At 39.8% G+C, this 20,570-nt stretch overlaps 1 protein-coding gene across 1 annotated transcript in view; it reads left to right on the top strand.

Annotated features, from left to right (window-relative positions):
• Window positions 1-20,570, top strand: part of WDR20 (WD repeat domain 20) — a 33,526-nt gene that overhangs the window by 1,804 nt on the left and 11,152 nt on the right. The window contains exons 2-3 of the mRNA XM_063438954.1: window positions 14,831-15,013; window positions 18,187-19,464. Of these exons, the coding sequence (XP_063295024.1) occupies window positions 14,831-15,013; window positions 18,187-19,464 (1,461 nt within the window). The remainder of the gene's footprint in view (window positions 1-14,830; window positions 15,014-18,186; window positions 19,465-20,570) is intronic.

The following is a 20,570-nucleotide window of genomic DNA, read 5'->3' as shown; positions in this document are numbered from 1 at the left end:
AGGGACTGTAGTATTGCTAATGCTAACTACCTCCTTGTCTCATTTCCCTATTTTACCTTTAATTGTATTTTACCTTTGATTGTAAGCTCATGGGCAGGGCCATCTGCATTTTATATCGGTCTGTTTATATTGTATTGTTTTCCCAAATGTACAGTGTTGTGGAATATGTTGGTGCTTTATAAATGCCTGTAATACATTTAAAAACTGCAGGTCTGTGGATGCTAAGCATATGGGATTTGAGAAACTATGGGTCTCCTGGGGATGAACATATAGGATTTGAAGGCCTGCGGGCTTCTTGGTGATAGAGTAGAATACGAGGTTCCCAGAGATGACCGAACGGTATGTGAGCGACTGCAGGGTTCCCGGTGATTACATTCTTGGATATTAGTGGCTGCACGGTTCCTGGAGCTGACAGTATGGCTGAGGCACACTACAAGGTTGCGGACATTGTTTGATCTTGGTTTGCTTTAGGTCTCCTGGTGCTGGCAATATGGTTATGGCTGACTCCAAGATTTGTGGTGCAGAAATTGTTGGATCTTAGTGGCTGCAGTGTACCAGTTGTGGGATCTGAGCAACTGTAAGGATTCTGGTGCTTTCATTGAGTGGTGATGTTTGGTGTATTGGTTCATGAAGCTGTCATTGATTCAGAATGTTTGGTGGCTTTGTGGAAAGATGCATCAAAGTTCCAGGTGCTTTCTTTTTGGAATTGTGATAATTTGCTAGGTTCCAGGTGCTTTCAGTGTTGGCTTGTGAGCATTGGCAAGGTTAAGTATAAAGACTTTCCAATGCATTTTTGCAAGCCTCTTATGGTGGGGAAAAATAAAACCCTTAGCTGGCATTGAGGCTTTAATGAAGCTACTCTCATGTGTAAATGAAAATTCCTATTTAACCATAACTCATGAAAAAGTTATTCTGCAGGAGAACTGGTATAGTGTCCCGAAACAAGGGAATTTGTGAACCCTTTCTTTGGTTTTATATAACTGCAGGCTTTTGCATTTTACTTTTCTACTCTATCAATTTATTTGTGCAATCCCATGCTGTCCAGAACACCTCTGTTATGTTTTAATTTTTTTTTTTTTTTGCATATGGGCTTTATATGTCAGGTTAAAGTTAGTCTCCCTGACTGCGTCTGTCACTTTCATTTACAGCTTAAAGGGGCACTATAGTCCCCCAGACCAGTTCATCTCATTGGAGTGGTCTGGATGCAGTGTCCCTGTCCCCTTAACCCTGCAGTTGAAAACAGCAGAATTAGAGAATGTTTAAATTGCAGGGCTAAGACTGACTGTAGTGACTGTCTCCTAGACAGCCATTAGGGGCACTTTCTGCTGTTTCACAGAGTTTAATTCTGTGAAATGACGCTTGACGGACTTCCAGCATATTTTCAATTTGGGTGGGGGGCAGGCGACAGTGACACTGTTACACTATAGTGTTCCAGGCCATAAGCACCCCTGATTACAATGTTGTTGTGCTGTCCTGTTCTTGGCATTTCTTATTTGATTTCCAGTGTTGCTGGGACCTGTGCAGCACCTTGGGAGTGGCTGAAATATTGCACGTGGCCTGTTTCCGAATGCACAGGATCTTTTACACAGTGTTTTGCTTAACTTTTATTTAAAGCATTCTCAGATGTTCTGTACATGTGGATGTTGTAGTATGTCTAATTTTGGCATTCCATTGGAAGCTGATGCTGTAGTTGGAGCCAGCTACTACTGGTTTACAGCAGCTTACCTGGTCGGCTCTTACTCTTTCATTGTTTAATGTTAAAGAATGGTGTTCTGGGGCTGCTAATCTATTCCTTTGTGATACTGTTTAGAGTGTATATAGCACTCTTCAGTTATCTTGTGACAACGTAATAAAAAATAACTTTATTCTTCCCTTTTTATGTCGGTTTAATCAGAGATTGTGTACGTATTGTTTGCTTGATAAGTCCTCACAGAAATCTGTGTAAAGGAAGCTCACTTGGGCAGTGTAGCTTCTTTTAACATCTCATTTCCTATAACAATAATTGTACTGCTCACACAGGTGAATCTATGCTGCATTTCTCAAAATAGAGTAGTGTGAAAGAGCCAGTCCTGTTGCGTTAGGTGCTTCCTACACGGCTTAACCCCACACCACCCCTGCATCAAAGGTATTCCTTTTTAATCTATAAAATAAAGATATTAAGGGGGCACTCTAAACACCGGAAACCCCTTGACTAAGAATGTAAAATATTATAGGTCGTCATGCACATTATAGGCACCCAGACCACTTCAGCTAATAGAAATGGTCTGGGTGCACTGTCCCCTTTGCACTTAGTGCTGCAATGTAAAACATTGCAGTTTCATAGAACTATAATGTTTACATTGTAGCTCTGTCTGCCCTCTGTGTCAATGAGACAGCCACTAGAGGTTGGATTAACCCTCAGTGAAACATGGCAGTTTCTCTGAAACTGTTTTCAGCTGTAGGGTTAAAACTAGAGACCTGTCAATGCTTTCCCATAGATAAGGGGGTCAATGGCTCAGACCCCAGTGACCCTGGATCCCCCTCAGTCCGGGGCAGCTATCTCTTACTCCATTCCCCCCACATGGCTTTAGCTCTGCTTCCCTCCACTAGTGACCTGACTGCGGCTTCCCCAATCACGTTACAGGGAGTGGTTCCCAGATAGCTGTAGGACACAATCTACAAAGGGCTGGGTAGTACATATCTAGAGCTGTAATATCCAGATAGGAAAGGAGTGCCAGCTCCTCTGTCCAAGTGTGTGATGGCTCTCCTGGGTTTTGGGGTTAATTTTAGTTCCTTGACATGCGCACAGACATACCAGTAAGTTTAAAGCAATTGCCACCTATATAAATTCCAAAAAATGGCAGTATACACTTGTATGCTACTATTTTGGTTTCAAATGTGTACCTTGGGATGCCTTCATTCGACATAAACGGTGGCAAAGTATTGGCTAGTGAATACTTAATTTTTTATTTTTGTTTGCATGTGTTGTAGTGTTTCACTTGACAACACAGCTGATGCTGAAAATGGACTGTCATAAACTGTTCTCACTGCTGTGTAGATGAATTCACCCTGCTTAACTAAATGTAGATTAATAGATTTTTATTTTTTATATTTTCTGGCCAACTTTGGTGTGTTACTTTCAGTAAAGGTGTGGTTAAATATTTAATTGGCTTGTAGTTTTTCATATTGGATTCATTAAAAAGTCTAATATTAATGAAATTATAGAAAAAACTAATTTTTAAAATAATTTTGGGAAAAGTAGTTTTCGGCCAAGGGCATCCTGAATTTTCGGTTTCGGCCCAGAATTTATTTCGGTGCATCCCTAATGAAAATAAAATGTATGCCTCAACATATCAGAATTAGTTTTTCTTTATAGTTATTGAAAAGCTGCCTGTACCTCATTAGTAATTTTTTATTAACATATGAAGATTTCTAGTGGGTCATTCCAAATCTTCAAGCGATTCAATGTGATCTTATCTAATTTTTCAGATACAGTAAAATGCATGGGACTAATCAGATCAGTTCTCTGAAGCTTATCTTCTGACTGGTTGCTGGCTTTTCTGGCCAGTTACAGGACTGCCATCACTACCTCGTATGTCTGTTACACAAACCTGTTATTGCTGCTATTATAATTTTAGACCTTGTTAATGGAGTATCCTGCCGATTGGCCTCCTACTGTGGTGGAACTAAGTCACGTGATGCCCTGCAATTCTCTGAAAGAGAGGAAATGCCTGTGAAAAATACATATTTATAACTTCTCTTTAGAATATTTGATTAACCTCAGCTTGCAGCCCCCAATGTCTTATAGGTGGTATTGTGTCTGGCCCCTAAATATGTGAAGCCTTACTTTTCACCCCAAAAGGACTATAGCATTTAAATGTGTTCTATGATCATGTATGTACCAAATCTATCTGGGACATTTTATAGCTATATTTGGCTGTTTAGTTTTTAATTGGATATCACTGGGTCTCATCACAACTTGATTGAGAATACAGAGGCTGCACTCATGCGGGTTATGGGCAGTGATATTGTTTAATTGTGTATATGCTTTACTGTGTCCTTATGTGCTTTCTGCTTATCCATAACTTACTTTTGCCAGATGGTGTGACAGACAAACAAAAGGTGGTTTGTATTCTCTTTAATGTGCCATTTAAAAGCAGTTCTGTAAACACAAATGTTTTGAGGATTTTTGAATTACTTGGTTTGATGTGCTGAATTACTCTTTCATCCTAGACCTGGTGTTTTCACAAACCTTGTTAATATGACTGCGTAAGTCAGACGCTCCCCCCTCCTTCCCCCTGCCATCTATAAAACCTATTAAGTGGCTGTCTATGCACCATTACCACCACTGCATCCGATTTGTAGTGGTTATTGTGTTTTAGTAGGCAGCTGGGACAGTCTACTAGTTTTGGGTAAAAACATGTTTACTTTCAGCTAATTCGTTTAATCAAAGTGTGTCCGGTTCCTTGGGAACTCCCATTTCTGGTCAAACTGGTACGTTAAGATGATGTGATTATGGTAATTAGCGTGCGCCCCTTTATGTTTATACCTTTTGTGAATGTCATAAAAATTCAACCTTTGTACCTGCAATGGAATCTTTACTTAAAGGTACACTATAGTCACCCAGACCACTTCAGCTCAATGAAGTGGTCTGGGTGCCAGGTCCCTCAGGTTTTAACCCTTCACATGTAAACATAACCGTTTCAGAGTTTACATTTGGGGTTAATCCAGCCTCTAGCGCCTGTCTTCCAGACAGCCACTAAAGGCGCATCTGCAACGTCTATAGAAAAGCATTGACATCGGCGGGGGAGGAGAGGTCACCAGCGCCAAGGGAGCCCGGCGCTGGAATAAGGTAAGCTGCTGAAGGTTTTTTTTTTTTGTGTGTGTGTGTGTGTGTGTGTGTGTGTTGTTTTTTTTTTTATTTTTTTTATTTTTTTTATTTTTTTTTTGTTTTTTTTTTATGGACTGCTTGTTACATGGAGCAAATTTCCAGGCTGCCTAAATCAGAGTGCTGGGGGTGCAGCTAGACCCTGCCCAAAAGTGTAAGCATTTCTGTATGCGTTTAAGCAAAAATGTTACTTGGATCCTCCAGTTGCCATTGGTTATGCCCATCTTCAGATATCATTAAAGCATTAGTGATATTAAAGGAACACTATAGGGTCAGGAACACAAGCATGTATTCCTGACCCTATCGTTTTAAAAGCACCTCCAGCAGCCATCTGAGGAGTGACCAATGGAGGTATCCCTAGGCTGTAATAAAAAGACAAAGTTTACAGCAAAAATGCGTGAAGGGAATGATTATACTCACCTGAACAAATACAATAAGCTATAGTGTAACTTTCATTTTGCCTGTGTATATACAAAATTATTTGTTGGGGGACGTTAGCTGACCCTTCCAACCAATGAATTCTGTCTAGATCGGAACAAGTTTGATATATTTAAAGGAACACTAAGCGCACCATAAAGGACAAGTGCTTGGATTGTTAATGCAAAAGTTGGAAAAGTCATTGAAGGTAGGATTGAGATAATCCCCTCACTATTCTCAATAGTGAAATAATACTCCAACTTAATTTCAACCTAAAAAAACATTTACTAGCACATTCTCCAGTGATGTCATGTTATCTCTGCAGCTCCATTAAGTTGGCTTTAACATTTTTATTTTGAAGCTTCTGGGTTGGGCACTTTTGAAACTATTGAAATTTATCTTTAAAGCTAAAGTACACCTAATTATTGATGGTGAATAGAACTCTACAAAGGGTTGCGTGTGGTGTGGCTTTTAAAAATATTGTTTCTGTTTTATAAATTTAGCTTTGCACTGTACTAGGGATCGACCGATTATCGGTTATTATATCGATTATATTCGGTATTTTCGGCAATATCGGTATCGGCCAATTCAGATACTGATATTGCCGATAATACCTCATAGGACCGCCAGGCTCATTACAAGCCCGGCGGTCCTGGGGGGGGAGGGCAGCAAGCGTTTACTCACCTCCCAGCAGCTCCTCCAGCTCCCCAGTGTAAGTCTCGTGAGACCCGCGGCCGTCAGAGCGTTGCCATGGGTTACTGTGGCAACGCTCCGCGCGGCACGCTGGCCGCGAGACTTACACTGGGGAGCTGGAGGAGCTGCTGGGAGGTGAGTAAACGCTTGCTGCCCGCCCCCCACAACTTAGCCAATGCCACTGGACCACCAGGGACTGCTATACCTCCCCCCCCTGGCCAGGTAACAAGCAAGGAGGGAGGACAATAAAAATAATAATAATAAAATTAAAATAAATAATAATTTAATAAAAAAATGCCCCCTCACACACACACACTCGATTATATACACAAACACACTGTGTATATAATGCAGTGTGTTTGTATAGTGTGTGTGTGTGTATAATGCACACTATACAAACACACTGCATTATATACGCACACTATACAAACACACTGCATTATATACGCACACTATACAAACACACTGCATTATATACGCACACTATACAAACACACTGCATTATATACGCACACTATACAAACACACTGCATTATATACGCACACTATACAAACACACTGCATTATATACGCACACTATACAAACACACTGCATTATATACGCACACTATACAAACACACTGCATTATATACGCACACTATACAAACACACTGCATTATATACGCACACTGCATTATATACGCACACTGCATTATATACGCACACTGCATTATATACGCACACTGCATTATATACGCACACTGCATTATATACGCACACTGCATTATATACGCACACTGCATTATATACGCACACTGCATTATATACGCACACTGCATTATATACGCACACTGCATTATATACGCACACTGCATTATATACGCACACTGCATTATATACGCACACTGCATTATATACGCACACTGCATTAAATACGCACACTGCATTAAATACGCACACTGCATTAAATACGCACACTGCATTAAATACGCACACTGCATTATATACGCACACTGCATTATATACGCACACTATACAAACACACTGCATTATATACGCACACTATACAAACACACTGTGTATATAATGCAGTGTTTGTGTAGTGTGTTTATATAATGCAGTGTGTAGTGTTTATATAATGCACACTACACAAACACACACTCTGCATTATATAAACACACTACATTCACTACCTACACACACACACACACACGCATTCATTTTATATATATATATATATACACACACAAACACTTTGCATTTAGTATATACTGCATTCACTTTACGCACACTACCCACACACTACACAAACACTCTGCTTTTATTTTATACACACTACACTGCATCCACAACACACACACACACACACACACACACTGCATCCACAACACACACAGCTCCCCTGTCTAAACACACTGCATCCACTACACGTGGCATGTATATTTTGTGCATTTACTTTTAGAAATAGTTTTTATTTTCCAAAATGGTAAATGTACAGAATATCGGCTATCGGCCTGAAAGTTCACAGAATATCGGTATCTGCTCTAAAAAAATCAATATCGGTCGATCCCTACACTGTACCTTAGCAAGTCATGTTGCTTTTTGCAAGATCTCCGTACTGTATAATTAACATAATTTCAAAATCTTTTTTTTTTTTTTTAATTCTTTATTTTATTTGTGCATATGGTTAACAAGCATGTTTGCTGTGCCACAATAGCTGGAGCAAACTGAACTGAACACTGTATACATAAGAACCTCATTATGGCATTAGAGGCATTGCACATTTTTAAAGTAAGTAATGCACAAGTTAAATCAACGCTTCAGTTACTAAATGCTAATTCAGATATACATTCCGACTTTACTGTAATGTTGTAGGGTCACAGGCTTAGTTAAAAACAGACGTTTATTTCTAGCAAATAGTTTTAACTAGGATGATTATTCAAAGAAGGTTAGGTAGAGTATTACAAAATAAAGTAAGATACGATAAGGTACCACCGGGCAGAGCGCGGCACATTGGGTCATCATCTGTGGTAGTAAGGGTGTTGCAGGTTTGTCTGAGACATTACTAACGTTTATGTCCGTGTAGCGGTGCGTGCCGCCAGAGTGTCCTTTGGCGAGGCGGTTTGTGCCTTCCATGTCTTTTTTTTTTTTTTTTTTTTTTTTTTTTTTTTTTTGTGGGGAGGTAGGACCGCTATCGTTACTTGTGTCGTGCACGTTGTTAAGTATCCTCTCACAGGCATTGGGGATATACCCCGCTGGCACCCAAAGTCCACTAAGTTCCGACTGCCTGCCACCGGGCATAGTATCCGAGGGTCGTGTTACCAAGTCGTGGGGTGAGTATAGTCGCGCTGTGCAGACCAGTGTCCCGGTGTGGGTAGCTGTGTAGCAGAGCTGTTGTCTAGTTTCTCCCCTACGAGGGATTATTAAAGAGTTTTTTGTTTTTGCTCTCTGCGCCCTATTTATATATTGATTTACTGCAGAGCAACTTTTCTCCATAAGGATACCAGGTCTCTCTGGGAGGCAGATTGTTCATATTTGCCACCCATTAGTCCACTATTCTTCTTGCAATTACAGGGGTTAAGCCCCAGGGTATCTCCCAACCATTACAACTCTGGCGTGTGGACTTGTTCCATGTCTAACCAGCGTTGCTTTTCTTTTCTCTGTTGCGAGGGGATGTCTGTTCCGGGCCTTCCTCCAGTGGCGGCCCACGATCTTGTTGTTAGGAGGTTGAAGTGAGGTGCTCTCGCTTGGGGCTTGCAGTGTGAATAGGCAGTAGCGTTATTTGCTGTCGTCTTCTCCTCTCCACCACATTTGCAGTCCATGGTTGTTTATGGGTTCGGCTACGTGGTGTGTGTGGGGACTGCATCAGCGCGGCCTGTGGGGTAGTCTCATCACGTTCAGCCATTTTGTTGAGGCTGCGTGGTAGCCATTGGCGGTCGTCGCCCAGGATCACCTTATGAATGTTTGCCCAAGGGGGGGGGGGAGGGGGGGAGATGGGGAGATGTAACGGGGCCGGGAGGGTTCCAGTTGTGTTGTGGGTCATTAGCTGGGATGGAAAGCAAGGTAGCGGCCGTCTGCCCCACTCCCCTCCTGGGCAGTCCCCAGAGCATCTCACCAGGACCCAGATCCACCCGATTTTCAGGTGCTCTAGCTGCACCGCGGGACACTCCAGGAACTTGTACCACGATTTTCCAGGGTGTTTCAGGCTGAATTTAGTAGGTATTTGCCCAATATTAGCTGAATTCCCCAGGAGCTGTAGTGACTTGCAGCCTGCTAGCATGGCCGCCTGGCCCCCCCTCAAAATCTATTTTAGCTTAAATTTTGCTATTTAGTTTTTAGTTGACTTCAAATTGTAGTTTAATAGAAAGGAGGGGGGGTGGGGGTTAATTGGATTTAAACATGGTATTAATTACATGCCAATAGCATGCAGTGTCGAGTAGCTTTTAAGGCCTGCCTAGTAGCATAGGACTTTATATTTTAAGGCCAGCAAAAGCATGTTTGCTGTATCAGCCGATTACATGAACTCAGAATGATTTGTTTACTTGGATGGAAAAATAAACCTGTGTTTATATCGCTGTGGTGCCCATGCTTCCTGCTATTTCTTGTTCTATAAACCGCTTGCTTTTATTACAATTAGCCAGTGTATCAGTGTAATATTTAAACTGTGCTCTTTGCTTTCATAACATATATAAAGTCTTCGAAAGAAGTGCCGTTAAGGTGTGCTCTCCTACCACATTGTGTAAAGATTGCTCACGCCGTATTACATTAGCAAAAGAATCCAGCAGATCTATTTTCTGGCAGTATACAACTGTGAAGAAACTAATAATTTTATTGTATTGCAGTTAAAAGTGGCTGTCACCTCCCTTACCTTTCTCCTATTGTTTCCTCTTCCAGAATCTTTTTTTTCGGATCTATTATTCTTTAAAACCTAAAATGTCTAGTGTATTTTTCCTACGTTTGGCAAATGGTGGAGCTTAAGATATGTTATTTTGACAAAAGAAGTAGTGCTTGCATTAAGCTCCACCCATTGTCAAGTGTAGGAAAAATGCATAAGACAAAGTAGTTCCTACTTTGACTTGCGTTGTAAAGAAAACTAGATCAGAAAAGAACAGACTCTGAAAGATTAGAAACTCTAAGAGAGTTTAGTTTATGGTGACAGAACTACATAGTGAATCTTTGTATAAATGTATGCATGTGAGTGGCTTTAATGTCATTAAAGGGATACAGTTGGCAGGAATTGACTTGTGTGTATTTGAGATGTATAGATGTTCTATACACACACACACTGTGTTTGGCCATTGAAATGCTACTTGCCCAGAGTGCGCGTGTGTGTGTGTGTGTGCGCGTGTGTGTGTGCGCGTGTGTGTGTGCGCGTGTGTGTGTGCGCGTGTGTGTGTGCGCGTGTGTGTGTGTGCGCGTGTGTGTGTGTGCGCGTGTGTGTGCGCGTGTGTGTGTGCGCGTGTGTGTGCGCGCGTGTGTGTGCGCGCGTGTGTGTGTGTGTGTGTGCGTGTGTGTGTGTGTGCGTGTGTGTGTGTGTGCGCGTGTGTGTGTGTGTGCGCGTGTGTGTGTGTGCGCGTGTGTGTGTGTGCGCGTGTGTGTGTGTGCGTGTGTGCGCGTGTGTGTGTGTGTTCTCCCATTCTCAGCAGCTGAGTAGTGTGGTCTGCAGTCAGAAAGTGCGCTCCACCAGTTAGAAGCCTCCCATACTGGTTTGTGTCATCAATCTTAGCCCACAAACTTCTCTCCATAACACATGCAATTATTCGTTTTTGTTGCTAATGTAAACTTTTGCCTGAAATCTAAATACTAGGGGCATTTTTCAAACCCGGGATTAATCTCTTAAATATCCAACATAAAGCATCTGACTTTTGACGTGAGTGTAGTGCGTATGTATGTTTCTCAGCTGTTCAAGACAATCTTTGCATATATAATATATATGTGCAAACATGTTTCTGTTACATAGCCTGGTTTTCTATTAGAACTAACGTACGAGAGTGAAGTATGTGTTAAGCAGTTTGCTTTTTGGCTTAACATTTTAACTTTTAATATGCTTTAGTTTCACAGAGTAGGAATGATGACAGTTGGCTGCCGACTGACTCCGCCACTGATCTGCAATCCGATTTACGGTCCACCAGCCAGTGGATTTCATCTCTCTCCCCTTCTGTGGATTTGCAGAAAGCATTAGCAACAGGGCCCATTAGGAACCAGAGCGAATTAGGGGATTATTGAGAAGAATCCTTTACAGAAAACGAGAACTGAATATGTAAAGGTTGCTTTTATACAAACCCTAGCTCATACTGCTGCTCATGACCTATTGAGTATTTTATATTTCTGAAGGCTTCACCTTTTTTACTGACTCATTTCCCTTTCTAAACAGATCTGTTTTGCACCGAAAGCCTAATAACATTTTCAACTGAACTGCAATATAAAATTGTAATTTTGTGCATAAGATGCCTTGCCCATGGCAGCAACCCTGATATGTTGTGGTGTTTACAGAATTTAAAACAGTGTGTCCTTATAAAGCACTCCTGATGCTTATTTGCTCACTCCCCATGGCATTTTGGAATTCCCGCTATTTAATAGACTAATATTTGTGTAGTGGTCCTCGTGTTAGTCCAATTGGTTCCTTTTATAGATGCCATTATGGGCCTTTGCCAGTTAAGTCTTCTATATATGTATGATACAATAAATGACACTGCACTCAAAATAAGGCAAAAAATAGTACATATTTAATCATGGATAGTGAAACAATTTCATATAAGTTATAGATATGTACAAAAAAAGAATGAAAAGATGGATACTGTAAATGACAAGTATCCTATGGCAACCAGTGTGATGTCATGTAAAATACACGATATCCTTTCAAGAGTTAAATTCATATAGGTAATCAAGAGTTAAATTCATATAGATATAATAAACGTTGTGGTGGTGTGAGAAATTCTCAACCCGGGATATAGACCAATATGGACCGAAAAATATATACAGTATATACAATAATGGTAGAATAAATGAATGAAAAAATTGAAAAAAGAAAAAACAAAAAAGAAAAATTGAAAAATGAAACAAAAAAAAATGAATGAAAAAAATGTATATACAGTCACCAGTGTGTACACACTATTGTATATGGATCGATCTCACCAATATGTTCTGCTGAAAAAGGAAAACATCCAGTCCCAAATATGACTCTCTTCGTTATGGATTGTAGACTGTTCCTCCTCTGTGGCTTGGTGATGATAATTTTGGCAGATACTTGGTTAGTCTTTAGCCGGTCCAGGTCAGATATATCCAGAGTATGAGCTCTTGTGTATGCTCTTGTATGCCTGTTTTGCGCATGCCGACCAGTTTGTGTTTTTTAAATTTTTTTTTTAATCTCATTTAACATGAAAACACGTGTTCCCACCGTCTCTTCTTAACTCTCTATAGCAGAGTTTCGTATATGACCCTAGTTGTGATATTAATTGTATTGAATTTTTTTAAAAATGCTATATGCTGGAACAAGTTATATATCATTACGAAAAATAATAAATGTATCTCTTAGATGTTTTTTACTTTTTTAGTTTTGTTGTAGAAATAAAATGTACCTGTAACCCAGCACAAGACACACTTCTCTCTTAGCCTGATCATCAGTGGCGATGAGATCTGGTCCAATCCAATGCTTAAAGGGACACTGTAGGTACCCAGACCACTTCAGCTAATTAAAGTGGTCTGGGTGCTGTGTCACTATTGCACTTAGTGCTGCAATGTAAAACGGTGTCAGATTTTTTTGCAAGCTCTAATGCATTAATGCGTGGCCATTGGCGCACATTAGGTCTCCCCCGACGGCAGAGCCTGACCCTGTGCCGTGGCCCATCTTTAACAGAAAAACATTACAGGCATTGTTGACCATCAAAAAAGGCCTTGAGGAAGTGCCCCTAGTGGCACTCTGAATGTCTTAAGCTATTTCTAAAAAGGGACAGGGACTTCATTTTAATAAAGTGGTTTTATTGTTTAGAGTTTCCTTTTTAAATCTTTTCAACGGGGAAAAGAGAATGTTCTTTACTTCAAGAAGGATTAGATATTGTTGGTATTATATGACTGCTTATTTTTTTTTTTAACCAATTTTTTTGTTTTATTAAAAATTTTGGGTAATATAAATTTTGTGAAGGGGTCTGGAATCACACTGTGGTGTTGAATAGTTTTGGAACTCTATGGGTTAAGCACAATATTTTTTTTTTTTAGAATCATGTTCCTCTCTTGTATGGGTAGATCTCCATAGCAATATCCACGTGTTTAGAAGACTGACCTTGACAATGCATTCAGAACTGCTGCTGAAACTGCAGTCTAATGGAACTTTTATGTACGTCAGGTTATGCCTTTACAACAAGAACAGTAAATACTTGGACTCCCATGATGCTTCGCTAGCATACGAGGCCTTAGTACATACTTATTGTAAAACAGGGATGGTCAGTGTCGTTGGCATTGATATCAGTTTGTTTGTTTTTCCAATTCCTTTTTGAATATATTTGTAACATGCATGGATACTCTGCAGTGAATTTTTTTCAGTATTTTAATTTTTCACCTCTCTTTCAATAATTTTATGTAAGGTCATATGAGTAGTTAAGTTTGATCTAGTATTTTGGCAATACGACCAGGGTGAATAATAGAATTAAGTGCAGTAAATGCTGTTTGAGCATGGGCCAAATACAGAATTTAGGAATTCTAAGAATGCTTAGGCCGTAGTGTCCCTTATTTCCCCATTGACTGCTGAAAAATGCTGTTCATACATTTTAACAGGGCTATTAATTTGTATTTGTAACTTTATTTGTGTTACTGTGCACTCCCTTTATTTAGTTCATTGTGTCAGAGCTCAGAATTTCAAACTTAAACCTACCAACCAGGTCTCTGTTACTCCGAATCCCATATTATCCCTGTTTGGAGTATTGGTTCTTTAGTGAGTGCAGGGATGTATGTTTGAAGTCAGTGTTGTTTTGTGTAGAATGTTATTGATGGTTCCAGGATCAGTGTGTGCCATGTATTTTCCTATTGGCTCCAGAGCCCTTGACTGCTTCTCAACCCAATGCCCCCCTATGTGAGAGGGTGAATGAAAATTTGTTTAGATGTTCTTAAATTGTAATAATACTCCTCATATTTGGTTGTTGATGCTTGTTGTCTCTTTGTATACAAATATCGAGGTGCAGTTTATTGGCATTGTAAATTGTTTGTATGTATTGTGCATCTACCAAAATGTCTGGAATAGAAAATATAAATAAAAACTTTTCTCTTAAGATGCCTTTTAATTTGGTGGCTTTTGACAATACGACCCATGGGCTTGCTTTTACATGTTTGTATTCAAAGCAAATTACTTATATAAATGCATCAAAACTAGATCCGTTGTAGTCTGCTAGTAAAGCAAATTTACAATTGTGAGACTGAAGGGATAGCCTATCTTTTAAACAAGAACCATTACACTCTAACCTTCTTAGATGTTTTCTCTCACAACTAACAAAAAGGAAATAAGGCAATAGACAGGCAGTGATCCTCAGGAATTTTTATGATGGCATATGTACCCCTGATGTAACCAAACATCCTTCATGTCTGCTCACCTAGACCAGAAAATCAAAAATACAGTGGGCTGAGCTAAATGAGCCGCTTTGTAATATGCTAATTGACAATCAATTGCAGTTGCACACATCAAAGACCCTGCTGGCAACACATAGACCAGAGCACACTTTATAAAGGCAGTTATCCCTAATTTAATTTGGCAATTACATTTGCTGTTTTAATGTGCAGATAAATGTTGACAAAAGTGCCATAGAGCTAACATAATATATTTTTGGGTTTTTCATATATCTTATCTGTGTTTGTTTTTTAAATAAATTTTTTTCTTTTTTTCTCAGGCTGCGGATTTAAGCAAACCGATAGACAAGCGAATATATAAAGGAACACAGCCGACCTGTCATGACTTCAATCATCTCACAGCCACGGCAGAAAGTGTTTCTCTACTCGTGGGCTTCTCTGCGGGCCAAGTTCAGCTTATAGATCCGATTAAAAAGGAAACAAGCAAGTTGTTTAATGAAGAGGTTAGTCCAATATCTGTCCTAGCTACTGCGTGAAAACTGTGTTACACTCTGGATTGTGAGCGTTTTTGTTGAGTTTTACAAACCTGATCTTGATGGGTAATGCATAAACAACAGTTGTTTGGCAAAATTATACAAGTTGAGCTGTCTATATAGAAACAGTGGATTTATTGCAACCCCTTAAACTTTGTTTTGAAAGGGGTTTTATTTTTTTTGTGGGTTTTTTTAAAAAAAAAAAAATCTTAATTTTTTTTATTTTTATTAAAGGATCACTATAGTGTCAGTAAAACAAAGCGGTTTTCCTGACACTATAGTGCCCTAAGGGTGCCCCCACCCTCAGGGTCCCCCCCCTGTGGCGCTGAAGGGGTTAAAACCCCTTCAGCCACTTACCTTAATCCAGCGCCGGGCTCCCTCGGCGCTGGTAACCTCCCCTGTCCGACGTCAGCTCCCCTGTCTGTCACTGGAGCCAAATGCGCACATTCAAAGTGTCCATAGGAAAGCATTTCTTAATGCTTTCCTATGGAGGTGAAAGGCGCCTCCAGCGTCGCAGATGCGCCTCTAGTGGCTGGATTAACCCCAAATGTAAACATAGTTTCTCTGAAACTGCTATGATTGCATCTGAACGGTTAAAACCTGAGGGACCTGTCACCCAGACCTCTTCATTGAGCTGAAGTGGTCTGGGTGACTATAGTGTCCCTTTAAAATAATCTTGGCATAAAAAAGTCTGTTTTGACAGCCAGTCTCAATTAGGATTATCATAAAACATTTTTCTTAATACTTTCTTCTGATGTCATTCTCTCCATCTGCTTTTAAGCATGTTTGAGCTGCTTTTATAGTCAAATGTATATTGTAAAGTTAGCTGTGTACCACTTGTGAGTAGTGGACCCCATACAGAGCCCAATTACCCTTTAGGAGGTATAGGCTGCCGCCTAGAGCCCTGGTTTGGACAGAGGCCACACTTTGAGCTGGTAAGGAGATCTTTTGACCTCCTTACTTGGTAATGTACCATTTCACTTTAAGAAATGTTGTGGTCTGCACCTGTATCGGGGTCAGATCGGTTTAAGAGCTCTCACAGTTCCCCTGTGCTTCTCAGGGAGCTCTTAAATTGATCTGCACCCTTTATTGGTGCACACCACAAAAAATTCCTCAGGGATCCAACTCTCCAGCATGCTTCTATTTGGTATACACCATATCATATTTGAAAGTGGGATTATGATGCTTTGGTAAATAGGGCTGTGATCTATATGAGCGGGTTTCCAGAGGATTGTCCTTCCTGAAATTAAATACATGGCTTCCATGTTTACATCCATCTGTTTGCTTAGAGGGTTTTATTTGAGGTGTATGTGTACCTTTTGAAGATTTGGCAACCACTTTCTGCGTATAGCCACAAGGCATAGCGAGGTAAATGTATTAATTTTCTGATGTTAAAGGTGCAATCTTTAGGTTATATTTAAATGCTTGCATGAAAGCAGATGTGGAGTTTTTGTTTTTTGCTTTAATCTAGAAGTTTTCAAAAATTTAGAAATTCCTAAAATCTTTTCTGCACGTTGTGTGGTATTCCATTCATTCTGGTGATATGTAAAAAATAAAAAAACTAGACAGATTCCCATTAGGTTTCATGTGATGTAGCTGGTGTTCAATACAGCCAAGTGCCTTAATTAAAGGCACGCTTGGTAACGTCACAAAGCTGGATTGTTGGTGAATCTCCTGAGCCCTCTTCCTATTTAAGGATTACTTTTCTTTAATCCAACAGCGAAAGGGTTTCCTTACTGTAGATCCACTCCTCCCACTGGTAACTCATCAGTATTTAGGGATCTCTGGCCAGTCCAATGCTTTTCACCTTGTACTGGAATGAAGAACATCTTCCTGGTTGTCTGAAAGATGTGATAATGCAACTTGGCACTTTATTTATTTATTTTTTTTTTTTCACCTGTGTAAAAAAGACACTTGTCTCCTAAAACACTTTAACAAGTGGTAAACAAGACTTCATCTGATTTTCTGCTAGAAAGGCAATGCAGCTAGTAATATGTCCGCTTACAGAAATAAATCTAATTTTTAGGAGACTCCTTATATAATGTTAGGAAATTGCCACATTTTCAAAATAAGCCCCTAAAGCACTTCAGCAAGCTTTAAGACTTTAGAGGACTGTAGTGTCCCCCTTAAACGTAGTTTTAAATGGGGATGGGTTCATGAAATGCAATGTTTTGGCTTCAGTTCACAAATGTTTCCAGGTAAGGCTTGCAGTACTACATGAAATATTCTGGACATGGCGTGTTCGGTAAATGCTCAGCATACACAATTCGTATTAACATTTATTTTTTAGCTTAGGTCCATTAAGCTATTCAGGCTTCCGAGACCTGCAATGGCATTAAGTTGGGTAAGAATAGCATCTATTAATCAGCAGGGGGGAAATGAAATCCAATGATCTAGGAAAATTGGATATCTTTCTGTATTTTTCTTATACTTATGATCACATAATATCAATGTCTTTGTCTAACCATGCCTGGTTTTATTGCCGGAATGTTTGTGTAACGTATTCAGATTCCTCATAATTGATTTAAACTTTAAAAGCATGTGCTAGTTGACACCAATTGTAGACAAGGTTATAACTAAAACTGTGGACTCCTAGAATGTTTGTGGGTTGTTTTACTTTTTTTATTTGATTTCTGGCTGTTTATGTGCTGACAAGTACAACCTGCTATGAAATTGGGCATTATTTGATCCTCTTGGGGAGCTTTTACGTTTAAAGGCGAACGAACACACCAAGCAAAATTACGACAGATAATTGGTTAAGAGTGCTGTTGACCGGTTGGCACAGCACACATAACCAGTCACCGCTATCCAAGTTTGTGAAACGGACTTGGATAATGGCTTCCATATTATCTGTTCTATCAAACCATCCTTTAGAGATAGTGTCGGTGCAGTCTAGACTACATAACCACTATAGTGGTCATGTTGCATAACTTGGCTTAGTTTTTCTTTTGAGGTTTTATTTTTAAAGTGCATTATATTTGACGAAAAAGGGGTAAATCTTGTACATGCATTTTTGTTTCTAAGCTTAGAAATAGGCAAAGGGTTTTTAACAGATTTATTGCATGTCTGGTGATATCTTTAACACTTTTATTTTTTATTTTTTTTAATACTTTTGTTTCTCTCATCTTTTCTTTTTTTAATAGAGACTAATTGACAAGTCCAGAGTAACGTGTGTAAAATGGGTTCCAGGCTCAGAAAGCCTCTTTCTTGTGGCTCATTCCAGTGGAAATATGTACTTATATAATGTGGAACACACTTGTGGTACCACAGCACCCCATTACCAGCTACTTAAGCAAGGCGAAAACTTTGCAGTGCACACATGCAAGAGCAAATCCACACGAAACCCTCTGCTGAAATGGACTGTTGGAGAAGGTGCCCTTAATGAGTTTGCATTTTCCCCCGATGGCAAGTTCTTGGCATGTGTCAGTCAAGATGGATTCCTTCGAGTCTTTAATTTTGATTCCGTGGAATTGCATGGTACAATGAAAAGCTATTTTGGCGGACTGTTGTGTGTTTGTTGGAGCCCTGATGGAAAGTATATTGTAACTGGTGGAGAGGATGACTTGGTAACTGTCTGGTCATTTGTTGACTGCCGTGTAATAGCCCGGGGACAGGGACATAAATCATGGGTCAGCGTTGTGGCGTTTGATCCCAATACCACTAGTGTAGAAGAAAGTGACCCAATGGAGTTTAGTGGAAGCGATGAAGATTTCCAAGAGCTGCTTAGTTTCGGAAGAGACCGAGCTAACAGCACACAGTCAAGATTGTCAAAAAGGAACTCTACTGACAGTCGTCCAGTTAGTGTGACCTATAGATTTGGCTCAGTAGGCCAAGATACACAGCTGTGCTTATGGGACCTTACAGAAGATATCCTTTTTCCACATCAGCCACTCTCAAGAACAAGGACACATACAAATGTCATGAATGCTACAAGTCCTCCAGCTGGAAGTGGTGGTTCAAACCCAGGAACCAATGGCAACAGCATCACGACTCCAGGCAATTCCATACCTCCTCCTCTTCCCAGGTCCAACAGCCTCCCTCATTCCGCTGTATCCAACACTGGAAGCAAAAGCAGTGTGGATAGTGCCATTGCATCTGGAGTCAGTAAATTCGCTACTCTCTCCATTCACGACCGCAAGGAAAGGCATCACGACAAGGACCACAAAAGAAACCACAGTATGGGACATATATCTAGCAAGAGCAGTGACAAACTGAACATAGTTACAAAAAACAAAACGGACCCAGCTAAAACTTTGGGGACCCCTCTCTGCCCCCGAATGGAAGACGTTCCTTTGTTAGAGCCTCTTATCTGTAAAAAGATAGCACATGAAAGACTGACTGTGCTTATTTTTCTTGAAGACTGTATAGTCACTGCTTGTCAGGAAGGATTTATTTGCACATGGGCAAGGCCTGGTAAAGTGGTAAGTTTTAATCCTTAACGCTGTGTCAAGATTTAGACCTTGAGTAGTTAAACATTCTGGGAAAAATGCTAACATTTCTTACATGTCTTTCCATTCAATGTAGAAAGATGTTTTGTTTTTAGTTTTCTTTTTTTCTTTTTGAGACATTTTGGTTACTGCATGTCATACTGTTTTGAATCATTTGAAATTTTGCCACAGTAGACAGTTCTTTGGGTTGTGGGTGGGTGGGGAGGAAGGGGGGGGAAACAAAATTACATGTAAAACTGACGCATAATGTGCCAACCAAAGAAACAAAATCAATTTACCTTAAGCACTGTATATTGTAAATTATAGGATGTGTTTTCCCCTTCGTTTAAAGGGGGGGAAAAAAAACTAACAATTGTGCAGGAAAACAAATACATTTTTGTGTTGGTCAGCTTGAAGTCTAATCTGAAGTTATAGTGAGCCCTACAGAGCATGAGAATGGACGGTGCCCTTTCACATACCTGGAAGCACTTGTTCAAGTATCGAAGAAGGAAAAAAAAGTGTATCAATATATATCGAGTCAATCTTAAAAATAACTTACCGTGGACGTAAGATTTATTCGATTAAGCTAATAAGATCTGTATTCCTGTAAATAAAACAGTTACCTTGATATTCTTTAGTATTCTCCATGTGTAACTTTCATACACCACCTTTTTTTTTTTTTTTTATATATATACTGGAACCTTTTATTTTACTCCCCGGTTTAAAAGCGCACATATTTAGAAATGTCTTCTGTCTATATCACTCATTCCAATATCTTGTTTTCTGGATGTGGATAATGGCATTAGTAACGTTATATATAGTATAACACAGTTTTACAAAAATAAACTAAAAAATCGTTTTATCCCAGATGTGGTAATCCTATTGCACACTCGTAGTTGCTGGACACCAGCAATTGTTAATCCCCAACCAAGCAATTGAGCCTTACAAGTGTTTGGTCTTCAAACTTTATAGCAATGCAACATGTTTGCCACTTCTGATACAGATCAGAAGGTGACTAGTCTGTGGCAACTTAAATCCTAATGTATTGGTTAAGCACTTGTTCAGAACATTATGACCTCTGGAAAAATATGTATGCAGGT

The sequence above is a fragment of the Pelobates fuscus genome, chromosome 13 (genome assembly GCF_036172605.1).
Source record: "Pelobates fuscus isolate aPelFus1 chromosome 13, aPelFus1.pri, whole genome shotgun sequence".
Lineage (NCBI taxonomy): Eukaryota > Metazoa > Chordata > Amphibia > Anura > Pelobatidae > Pelobates > Pelobates fuscus.
This window is presented reverse-complemented; position numbering and strand designations above follow the sequence as displayed.